The 12,711-nt window shown below is 39.8% G+C and overlaps 1 protein-coding gene across 1 annotated transcript; it reads left to right on the top strand.

The window, feature by feature from the left end:
• Nucleotides 1-1,175: 1,175 nt before the first annotated feature.
• On the top strand, nucleotides 1,176-12,025 carry LOC139709388 (divergent protein kinase domain 2A-like). Its single transcript, XM_071621350.1, has 6 exons — nucleotides 1,176-1,353; nucleotides 1,885-2,379; nucleotides 3,048-3,188; nucleotides 5,827-5,986; nucleotides 6,958-7,104; nucleotides 10,463-12,025. The coding sequence occupies exons 1-6, from the start codon at nucleotides 1,192-1,194 to the stop codon at nucleotides 10,639-10,641; spliced, it is 1,284 nt and encodes a 427-aa protein (XP_071477451.1). The 5' UTR covers nucleotides 1,176-1,191; the 3' UTR covers nucleotides 10,642-12,025.
• Nucleotides 12,026-12,711: the final 686 nt, after the last annotated feature.

A 12,711-nucleotide genomic window follows, 5' to 3' on the forward strand; every position in this document is an offset into this window, starting at 1 on the left:
TCTAAATTTTGGAAAGAAAACACACACTCGGGGAAAAGTGTGAACTGAGAAAAGAGGCTCTGAAGTGCAGTGTCTATTCAAGCGCTACATCTTTACTAAGCCGCACTGGCTGTGCGATGAATGGGACAAAAAACAGGAAGTAAACCACCAGAGTAACGACAATGAAGGGATTATCAAATTAAACTGAAATTGAAAATGCCTTATGAACACATTCTGTTCATTATTGATGCTAACTTTCAAAGCAGTAGCTTCATCCTTTCAAAAGTTATTAGAGTTGAAAGTGAAGTGTGTGTACAAGGTTTTTAAGAAATGAAAAAGGCACTCTAAAAACACACCTAAATTGAAAATGCCTTATGAACACATTCTGTTCATTATTGATGCTAACTTTCAAAGCAGTAGCTTCATCCTTTCAAAAGTTATTAGAGTTGAAAGTGAAGTGTGTGTACAAGGTTTTTAAGAAATGAAAAAGGCACTCTAAAAACACACCTAATCACACTGTTCTACCAAAGATGTTCGAGATAAACTGCTAAAAAACACACTTTCCTGTCCGTTTTATAATCCCAAATTTTAGCATAATGTAGAAGAAGACTTGCTCTTTCAGAAAATATTAAAAAGTCAAGATCGGGTAGGTTGACCCATTTCACCTATTTTCAGTCCTCACACAAAATAAGTGTGTGCGACTTTTTGTTCGTTTTGTGGTGCAGGGTCACATATAATACAAATGAATGTTGACTTGTGTTGATTTTTGATACCTTCAACATCACTCATGTGGTTTTTCCACCATTTTCCTTTAGATTACTCAGATACACAATGAGAATTACTGGCATGTTTCCGTGTCACTATTAATATGATTATCAAAAAATAGTGCAGGGAAACATGCAAGGAATACTTGATGTAGTGGAAGATGCATTCCATTGTCTTTTATTGATGGTATTATTAGTACTTTAGCAGTGATTGACAGACGATGTCACCGCAGAAATTGTTTTGGAAGGTTTTTGTGTGTGTATCGAAGTAATCTGAAGGAAAATAGTAGAAATCATAAAAAGTATGGTGCATGTTTAGATATTTTTTTCTTTCTTAGGTGAGGGATATCTTGGAATAAGATAATTATGTTTTCAGCCATTTTTGATTGTCATTTCTGCAGGCACTATCAACACCTTATTGACACAGAGCCAATGTTACCTGGTCTGGATGGGCAGTGCCATGGCAACAATGCGGCGATACATGCATCAGTTTGGAAACCGCTGCTGCGCCACGACTGGACAGCAGTTGTGCTGGCTGGCATTTTTAGCAACAGCCTGCCTCTTTGTCTACTACCACCTCTACCAGCAATTTACCGTCAACCATCTCCAGGTATGATGGCCAGTTGTATTCTGCCTCACAATCTCACACCTCCCAACCATTCTGAATTTGGAGGAGCAAATCTGAATTTTGACCATTCCCAGCTCTTCTTTCAATAGGAGTTTCCTATTTTTCTTGATAATTATACTACACACTCTGCTCTTTCTTTCCCACTTTTGAACAAAATCATCCCTATTTTTTCACTCAGAAAGGTTGGGAGGTCTGCAATCTCAAATTGTATTCATCTAGTATTGATGGAAGTAAATGCAACATCAGCTTCGTTAGCAAATTATCATTATGTCGGCTGAAAAGATATTAATAGAATAGAGTAAAGAGATTAGATTTTCCTGTATTTCACACACTTTCATTTATTATGTCATAGGGGGACAAAAAAAATATGCCTGTGCAATAGCTGTGATTTAAAGTGCAATGGGTAATTGGCTACAGTGGCACTACTGATGGACAAGTAAGAGTACAATATAATATGAAGATATTCATTTCATGAAATATCTTTGTGATACTTTCATTCCTGTGCCCCTTCAGAATGAATATTTTACGGAAGCGGACAAGTGTCCCGCATGTTTTGGAACGAGCCTGTGTGATCGTTTCAGTCGCGGAGAGTATCGCTTCCACTCCTACTCCTCCGTTCGTCTCCTGGACTACGTCAATGTCAAAAACGTCTACTTTGCCACATTCCTGGACCGCAAGCCGGTGGTTCTGAAGAAGCTGGGCCACAACGACGAGCACCGCCAGCTCGACAGGGACCTGTGCACGCATGATAAGGGGCAGCCGGGGGAGAGATGCGACGTCGCGCAGCAGGTGTACCAGTCCAAGCTCTCGGACATCAGCTACCGGGAGAGCCTGCTGGAGACGGACGTGATGGGTCTGTCCGACCTGGTGCGCTGCCCGTCTCGGCGGCTGCTGGACCGCATCTGGGACCGGTACGGGGAGCGGCAGATGGACGGCAAGCTGGGCAGGGACAACAAACTGATGCTGGCCACCACACTTGCCTTCAACCCAGAGCCCATCATTTTCAAGGTGAAGGAGCAAAGACTTGCATTAGAAGCCACCAAGTCTGAGAAACACATGCAACTTGATTTTATATCTTTTTATCACTATTTTCAGTTTTTATTGTTCATATTTCATAAGGTAGTGTAAAAGATCCTCTTTCATTTGAGCTCTTTGTTTTTATATTTTATCTTCTGTGTTCGTTGCAGAATTTTCATAAGCATCTTAATCAGTAAATCTAAATCTGATTTCGTAAATTGGCAACTCATTTTAGAAGCTCAAAGTTTCTGTTTCTCTCTCCAAGTTGCTCATACTTGGGCAGTAACAAGTGGCTGATTTCTTTCTGTGATTTTGTGCAGAGTACCATAAAGTTAGAAAGTTTGGCTTGCGTGAAACTTTCATGACTTTCACAAGAGGCCAAGATTCATGAAAGTAAAATACCGAGGAAAGTTTTTGTCCACACAATGCACTGAATACCAGTGACAATTCACGACAGTGTCATGCAGCGTAAAAGGCCATCAGCTCTAATTCACAGTGTTTTGTGCCGTGAATAACTATGTGTACTTACGGCTAATCTTTCTCCAGTGAAAATATGCAACAAAATTTAGAGGTGCCAATTCAAATGTGACAAAATGATAATTCCTGCCTCAAAATTACCCCATGACATGATAGTTTAAATACTCCTACCTCTCACACAGATCTTTCCCAATGGAGAGGGCTGGCCCTTCCCAGTCTACTTAGGGGCGTGTGGCAGGTTCACAGTCCAAGAGTACGGTGGACAAACACTCAGCCATTTCTACAGTTTCAAGTTTGGCACAAGAGCTGCCCTAGCTGTTCAGGTAAGCTCCTCCAGAAAATATGAGGACTTGGTGTGTTTTATTCTGTGCAGAAAAAACTTAATCAAATGATAGATAAGTGAAGTAGTTAAACTAAGCATTTTTCCCCCCTCAAACTTCATCATTTTACAAATGACATCGTCAAATAGACATCTTGTAAGTCATCGTTTCTGGTTCTGATTAATCATATATCTGCTTTATTGCATCATAAATATGATTAGTTCATAACCATTACAGAGATGTAGTCAGAGGCTGTTATGAATGAATACAAGAATAGACGTGAGAGGGCAGCATAACAATTCTGTCTTGACAGGGCACATCAATTTCTTAGTGATCTGTAACATGGTAGGCCCCTCTCTGAAGAAAAACAAAAAGGTATTAACCTGGAACAGTCAAACAAGAAAACCTCCAATAGGAGTAGTTCCACATTTTTCACAATGTAGTAGACAAGTACATTTCATTGGAGAGAAAAAAAAATGAAAGCTAGCATTTACTACCTTGTTTGAATGTCTTTAGCGTTTTCGTTAAAAAAAAATGACTTTCTATCCTTTATCCAGTCATAAAAAAAAAGAATTACTCTGATTGTTTATTGTGTACATGCATTTGTCATCCACCAAATCTAATGACTGCAGCTTTGCTAAGCATGAAATTGTGTGGAATGCAGCATAAGGTGCTTGTTTTTCATTAGCCATGGTCAGACCATGTAAAACTATGCATAGTTTACTGCTTTATAACTTCCAGAAGTTTGAGCATGTGATCACACTACTGACAGAACCATGATGTAGTTTGAGTGATGCAAAATTACCAAACTGGCAAACTCTATAGATTCAAAAAATGGTGTGCTCTCCTTGAATATAATAAATGCTAACACACAACAGTATGCAAGATAATTGGTATTATATACCTCATAAGTGAGATTCGTATCACTGATTGGTCAAAAGTATATCACGTGACAAGGTGTAGTCCCGTCTATCTTGCCTTAGGGTTTTCATGTAAGTGATAGAAAGGCAAAACCCTCGTGATAGAAAGGCAAACCCCTCGTGATAGAAAGGCAAAACCCTCGTGATAGAATTCGTAAACCCTCCGCGACTTTTGTACACATAACAAGTACACTAGACTTCGCGCGTGGTGTCTGCAACCCCTCCACCGCTACTGGTACCCACCCAAGGACGTTATAACGTTCACTACGCGCATCGTATAAACACATGCAAAATCATCGCACTAGCGCACAGCAGGCATGTTTACGTGGCATGGTGATCGAGCGCTCCTCCATGATTTGAAGTGAGCTGGATCAAAGATCGTACACTTTGCAATTAGAATTTCTTAGGATCCCGAAGCAGAGACAAATCTCGGCATGTTGAAAATATCGAATTAAAAACACGAGCGATGGGAAACTGGATGTATACTGTAATCTTCTGCCAAGATTTTATGCAGGAGCTTGCCGAAGACCGTGTGACTGTGAGTGAGTACAATGTATGGAGGTGTATCCTATTACCGAACGATTTTTGTTTTATTGCTCCAAACGGACAACATTATGCAATAATTCAGCCAAAAATATCCTTATAGATAATTGAAATGCTGATGACTTTAGCTGTAACGAAAATACTTGAAAAATAAGCCAACTTCTAGAAAAAATCCGTATTTCAAATAACCCTTCCACAAAAGTTGTCTCTTTTTACCGACGCAAATCGTATTGTATTTACCGAACGTGCGCCCTCTGTATGGGGAAATTCGTACGTTGTATTTTCGGTCAATGTTTATTAACGCAGGACAATGAACATCGAAATTTTAGCAATTATTACGTAAATTTGAGGTAAATTACGTTTTGTTTTGTGTTTTGCTGCAGCTTAGCAATTTTCGGCACTGGCTTCCCCTGTGAGATAACAGCGCGTAGTGCAATAAATGCGTATTCGAGCTGTTGTACGCGCTCCATTGACAAAGTACGCGTTCGGTAATAGGATACCGTTCGGTAATAGGATACCTGACTACACCGTGCGTACTGGGTACTAAGTAGTACGAAATGCACGAAAACCATGCAAGCAAGCGCAGGCTGTGGCCTGATTTTAGGGCTAACGTTTAGGCCTAACAGTTAGAATTTACGTCTTATTTGCCTAGCCCTAGATCTTGGTTAAGTCTTAAACGATGAGGTATATAAAACAAATATTAAATGCTCTGTATTCGGATGGTGGTGGAAATTATCACTCCCTCGGTGCTTTTCATACCGATCCTTCCATCACCCCTCGGCTAACGCCTCGGGGTGATAGAAGGGTCGGTATGAAAAGCACCTCGGGAATGATAATTTCCACCATCATCCTCATGAGCAGTCAATATTTGTATAATGTTTTTAAACAATATGAAGCAGATCTAATCAAGGGACAAACTACTCAGAATTTTTAGCTGTGTATGTCCCCACTACACAAAATGGGGCTTAGTTTTGTGAGTAGGGAGAAACTTCCCAAATACAAGCGGGACACTTCTCTGGTAACTTCTCAACAAGTTTGCACTCAGTTTGCCCAAACTATGTGAAGCAAATTAATGCAGTAATGAAACTGCATAGTTTTGCGTAGTGTGACCGTGGTTATTGTAGCAAACTGCTGTGCATTGATCATTTTTCCTGCGTCATCTTGACCCTACCTTACAGGCCCTGAACACTGCCACTGAGCTGTCCGAGAACAGAGAGGACTTTGCACTCTACCTCACCGACGTGTCCTCTGATAACTTTTCCGTCTCTAATAAGGGCGAACTTCTCATCATAGATGCCGAGAATATCATAGTTGTTGATAGGAGAAAAATACGCGAGGGTGAGTGAAGTGTTCAGCTTGTATTTTGTTCCTGATTTTGCGTTACGGTTCTACATTGACCTTTCTGTGTGTTGCCCTTTGTCAGTTAATGTTATTTACCTCATTGTGCTAGTGTTTTTCATTGAGCATCTGTCTGGTAAAAACTTTATACTGGCTATGATTTCATTGACCTCACCCCCTTTACTACGTTTTATGTGCCCTGGCATCTAGCTTGGACTTTTCGTCAGCATTCATTATGATAAATCCCTCTAAACCTGACCTAGCTGTAAAGTCAGCAAGTCCACTTGGGTATAGCAATAGTTATGTTCAGACGACAAGCCTTAACCTCGAGGTTAAGCTTGTAGTTAGGGACCGTATAGACGCACTCGTAGTTAGCTAACCTCGAGGTTAGCTCGATGTTAAGAGCCACAAGATATCTTATGGTTAGCGCTCTAACCACGAGCCGTGGGGGGTCCCACTCGTAGTTAAGCACCGTGTGGACACAAAAATCAATGCACTCAAAGGGGCAGGAGTTTAACCTCGAGGTTTCCTAACCTCGAGGTTAAGCTTCGTCGTGGGGACGCACGTCGAAGTTAGGGGGCAAGAGCTTAACCTGGAGGTTAGGGCTTGTCGTCTGAACGTAACTAATGTGCCCTAGTCTAACAGGAAAGCCATAGTAACATGATAGGGATTAGGGGGAGGAAGTGATCTCTGATAAGTCAACAGTTAGTTTAAAAACACCTGTTCCAATTGGGAAAGAAAGCACAGTAAGGGTTACCCCTCTGGATCAGTTGTAGCTTTCAATATAATTGTCATGTGTGAGGTATTTGTGCAATATAGTAACTCACTCAGGGGTGCAAACAGTAGATGCATGTGGTATTTTCAGAAAAAAAAAAATTATGCAAATGAAAAGATAGCATTCTGCTCAACTAAAATTAACTATGAAGGAGTTGAAAACCATTTTCTGGTGATATGTGTTCATGTATTTACAGAGGCCAAGCCTGGTTGGGATGTACAGCATCAGTCAGAGCACACTGGATGTGGCAGCAGGAAAGAATGTCTCATATTCTCACACACGGATCTGTGCAATCATTACAGCAGTGACCACAACTACTATGCCATTTGCCAGGGGCTCTTTGGTAGATACACAATTTTTCCCCCAGTACTCTTTTTGTTCCCCCATTAAAATCGTTGTTTTCTAAACCTCATGGTAGATCAGTGTCCATTACACAATGTCTACGACTTATGGACATAAAAACATGAGCATGTCTAGCATCACTGATCATTTATGCTGTATGGTTCCCTTCATTATTCACTGTGCTTAAGTTTGCCCAACTTTAGCAAAACTACTTCTATACAACCAAACATTTTCTCATGCTTGAAACTTTTGCAAATTTCATGAGGAGCAAAGAGTTGCAAAAGTAAAGTGCTTAGGAATTGAAAAGAGTTTTTTTTCACACAATGCATTGAATACCAATTGATAAAAGTTTCATGCTGCTAAAACGGCCGTCCATTCAAAAAAAAAATTGTGAAAGATTTATGCCTTGTATATTCTTTTGGTTTCACAGTATACGAATAATGACTGCTATGAGGGGCACAGTTAAAATTATGGGCCCAAGGTGATGTGAAAACCATAACTATGCCCGAAGCGAAGCTGAGGGCATAGTTATGGTATTTACATCACCGAGGGCCTACATGATCTTAACTGTGCCCCGAATATCAAGCTGTCATTATTTGTTTTATATACCGAAAATATAGATTCCAAAATATATAAACCGAAAATATAGATTCTAGTAATCAACGCTGATCGACAGCGCGGCGATCGTACCATTGGTGCGTACATATGAGTGATCTATGTGTATGGGGTTGTGACTGTCTCCAAATCTATTTACAGGGCACAGTTGATTCTATGCCCCGGGCACAGTAAGTCATGACGTCATTTTGATCAAAAATGGGGCACAGCTATTTTCATGACTCCACTTTTAACCAATCAGATGAGAGGAATCTATATATGAGGTATATAATATGGCTATATGGCAGGAGCTTCTTTATCAGTCATTTTGTCTTTGATTTCATGTACTTAACCCTTTCTGTGCCAGGGACTTTGAACAGTGTGTACAACACTGGAGTTTTCTTTGCCAGTCAGCTTTCGAAGCATGCAACGGGTTACAGTCAATCTCTTCGTAGCATAATTTGATAATCACTTCATTTCATGTATTTCTACAATATTCAAGAAGGCTGTATGCACAAAGCAAAAACAAAACGAGGAGGTTACAAAATACCCGTAAAAGCAAGAACTGTGACTTACTAAAAGAACCTCGAGTGACACAATCAGCCGATGTCTTTGGATGACTTGTTTTTATCTCATGCCTAAATCAATGCTGAAATTTTCTGGCAAATGATTTCTTTAATTTCTGTAATTAATTTGTAGAGGGAGACAAAGTGAAGAAACTCTCGTCTGAACCTTCACCCCTCTGAATAATATCTTTCTTTCAAATGATTTCTGTAATGTTACAGAACAAAAGTGTTGTGAAAGATTGCTCATATATATAAATTTAATACATGTAAACATTGTTCCCCTGAGCAGTGGGTTACATGTAACACGCTTAGCCTTGCAATTTGATATACCTCAGCGGGCGCAAATAAGCACTGCTGTGACATGGATGAGCTAATACCAACCATCCGTATCTGTTGCCTGATGTCACGCAGCCAAACAAGTACCTGTGTATTTCTTCATGTTCACCAGTCCAAGGTGTTACTGATCACACTCACTTCCCTTTGCCTTCCACGTCCCCTTCAATAAGAGTCTTTTCCACACAATATTTCCTCAATAGGTGTCAAAAAATGTTATGTAATGGGTAGCAGGAATCCTACGATCTCATTGGTCGAGAACTGTGTGTGGATTTTCTACTGGCCACACGCTGCCTCACAATGGTAAACATGTTATTGCGCACTTGTAGCAAGAGTACACACACTTGTATTAACCTTAACTAGGCCGGGGGGGGGGGGGGGGGGGGGGCCTCCGAGGCCCCCCCTCGACGTTCCGCGCGATGTATCGCTAACGCGAAAAGCTATCGCCGCGACATTTCATGACTTTTTTCTTTCAAGTCTCCCGCATCTTTTGACACCAAATTTGCGATGCCCGGGCGCGCGGTTCCGAAGTTGCGCATAAATATGTATGTGCATGTCAGACCAAAAATTGCTCAAAAACGTGAATTCGTGTACAATTTCAATGCAAACTGTGCTTACAGGCAAATTTCATAAAAGCATGATTATTTTGGGGTTTTATCGATTAAAATCAATGAATTATATATTTTCTTGTTTGGAACAATGTCGCGGACAAGTTTCATTGAAAAAACAATGAAAAACATAAAGTCGAAAAACAAAGAAATACATGAGAAATTCAAAAAACAATAAAATACATAAGAAATTTTTTCTGATGGCACAATTTTTTTGTCTTATATTTGATCAGGACACTAAAAAGAATATTCACACAAAAATTGTGCCCATTTTGAGCTTTATTTAGTGATTTATGCCAAATTGCCTGATTTCATGCATCATTATGCATAAATTAGCATAATTTAGCATAAATGATGATTTTTAAAAAAATTTAGCTTCATGGTACTTTAGATTACATCATAGGCAATGTGTGTGCCAATTTTCGTCGCGATTGCGCGGTCGACGGCTGAGATCTGGAGGGGGGGCCTGGGAGGCCCCCCCCCCCGCCTCTATGATCTACCTAAATAGCCCGGCCTAGTTAGGGTTAAAGGTTCGCACACTAAGCAAGGGTTCACGCACTCAGTACGAGATGCATAATGGCTGAAAAAAATCATGCATTCCGTACTTTTGCCATGCATCCAGCACTGGATGCATGATTTGTGAGCTTTCGTCCATGGCAAGCCAAAGGAAATGCATCACGTAAGTTTGCCTTCAGGGAATATGACTGAAAAATGGACTTTTGGCAAGAAAATTGGCCCCATTCTATAACACAGATGTCGCAGTGCCTTTTCATGCATCAGTCGGAATAGTGTGCATGCGGTAACTATGGAATTTAGCATAAACCCACTCGGCTTCGCCTCATAGGTTAAGCATTCCATAATTACCTTATGCACACAATTCAGACTGACGCACTCAGACCTGTGCATCATTTGTATAATGTGTATTCGAGTCAAATGCAGATCATCACTATCAAACATAGCAAAGACCTACAGTGGACATGCTCAACATATCAACATCAGGGGCCCGTTGCATAAAACTTACCGTTGACTTTCAACGGTAACTACAAAGTACCGTCAAAATTAGGCATCACAGCCAATCAGCATCAAGGATTCTAAAATTTACCGCTAATTTGAAGACTTACCGCTAGAAAGGAGCGGTAAGTCCAGAGGTAAGGGTTTTATGCAACAGGGCCCTAATATACATAACTCATTTGTATGTGATTACATACAGCTAATTAAATTTTCAACCACGTGTTATTACCCTCTTCCCTCTGACCAGGTGACGACCCAAAATATGGATCTGGTGGCCTCCTTCACTCCATTCCCGCTGACCTTTCACCCCGCATGACGACCCTGGTGAAAGATCTTATAGCTGAGTGCCGTATTCCGGCGTCCAAAGGGGGCCGCTTCGTGGCGGTTAAGCAGCTGAAATCAATACTGAAAAAACTTATTGTGTAACAGTGAGGAATTCCAAGATTTTGTGAACTAAGTTCGACCTCTACAGCATTCATATGTGTATGTTAGTATTTTTTTTGTGTGTGGGCGCTCCTTTTTTGCGATGTAGAAAGACTCACCCATTCTTATGACCAAGGATAAAACCACTCTCTTATTCTATTTATGTTCTTTTTCATCCACATGATGCGGGACCTGCAAAAGCTGTGTTCTCTTTAGAAGTTGACATTACATTCTGGAGTGATGAACAGTCACATGTTGTCATAGTGATGTGCAGGTAAAAATATAGGGGTGTGAAACAGGTTTTTTGTTGTTTTGTTTTTATCTTCTTCTTCATTACTGTCGCAATGTTCTCTGATGTTTTCATCCTGATGTAAAGCTCCTGTGCTCTAGAGACAAAACAAAGCAACAGAAAACAACCCATTTGGTCTTTTCTGTGTTAAAGTAATAGTAAAGTATGCAAAGTAGCATAACACTGCCAAAGTGAGGATGAAATATCTCATCATTAACCTGTTGAGGACGGGCTGATTTTGCTATAACACACATTTCCCTTGGACACCTGCCGGAATATACTAGGGACTCGTCCTCAATGGATTAAAAGTAAGACCCACAGAGAGTAGCAGCGATTGATTTTTCCACCATTCCTGAAAATAACATTTTGGGTCAGATTGGCAGATTTTGGGGCTTTGGGTATTTTTTTGACAGAATTAGCAGCTTTGCACTTTAATACAAAATTTGGAATCATACGACGAAGTGTGATTAGTGTTTATAAAAATGTGGGGGTTTTTTTTACAGATTTTTTTTCATCTCTTTGAGTTTGTTTTATCCAAATTCCAGTCATGATATATAATTATGAGATTGATTGTGAAAAACCCACAGAAATTTTAAAATGATAAGCTGTAGCTTTGATACTTTGACAGTGTCATAAATGGATTGTGGTTAAGCCATTGAGGACGGACTGATTTTGCTACAACATGCATTTCCCATAGACACCTGCTTGAGTATACTTGGGACTCGTCTTCAACGGGTTAATGACTAGCAAGTCATAGACCAATGTGATAAATCCTTCACTTTTGTTGATATGGAGCTTTAAATCCGGCCTTTTTTTAAATTCCAAATAGAATACAGTGTGACCGAATGCATTTGGGTAGACCCTTAAAGGTCCTGTTTACCTTTGGGAGCAGTGATTTAACAAATGTTCAAGATATCACATTTGATACATATGTGTAGGTCAGTTGTATCACAAAACATCCAACCATATAAAATTTTTGCAATAAAGCCTAAAATATAGGGAGATATCAGTATTTGTCTCATTAAACCATAACTGTAGACGGTTTAGTCTGGAAACATATTTATTATAACTATTGTTCACATTTTGTGTATTTAACAATATTTAACTTCGATTATACGGATTCAAATTTTTACAGTGGTTGTTTCTATCCCTAACTCACATTTTAGAACTATTTCAAAACACTAATGCTGGGTTTTTGTATCTTCTGCAAATTGTAAATTATGCCTTTAACAAAGCCCCCTCCGAAAGAATAGCATTTCTCCATGTTCAATTTTCTATCGTCATTTTATTCTATTTTATTTTTGGGGGGTTTGTATGGAAATTTTAGTTTTGATTAGTTATGTATCATTTTCAAAGCTGAGAATTCCTTCTCTCATAATTTGGTCATAACTGCAAAATCTTTTCAGGTCACCTTTTTGTGGGTTTTGTGATGCAGGATTATAAAATGCTGGTGCAAAATTCTGAACTCATTGTGTTCAGGCCAATGAGTAAGAGTATTGGGATAAAGATACATTGCATTTGTAAGATTTCTCCCAATCTGCTATCACTCCACAGGACAATGACATTTTCTGCTCTGTCATTGATATGTACCCGAAAGATTGCCTTCTTCTAATGCTGCTGTATGCTGTGAGGTGACCGGCTTAATTTGTTTGCTAACTTTTTAACTACTCAGCTTTGATTTGAGAATAGGGGTTTGTTTGTTTGCCTTGCCTTGTGTAAGGAGTTTGTTTGTGGACGCATTTGGAGACCAATTCTCCAATAAGGTCTGCATTGCTCACTATAAG

The sequence above is a fragment of the Diadema antillarum genome, unplaced genomic scaffold, assembly GCF_040938485.1.
Source record: "Diadema antillarum isolate AM-2024a unplaced genomic scaffold, OU_Dant_1.0 seq00001431_RagTag, whole genome shotgun sequence".
In the NCBI taxonomy this organism is placed as follows: domain Eukaryota; kingdom Metazoa; phylum Echinodermata; class Echinoidea; order Diadematoida; family Diadematidae; genus Diadema; species Diadema antillarum.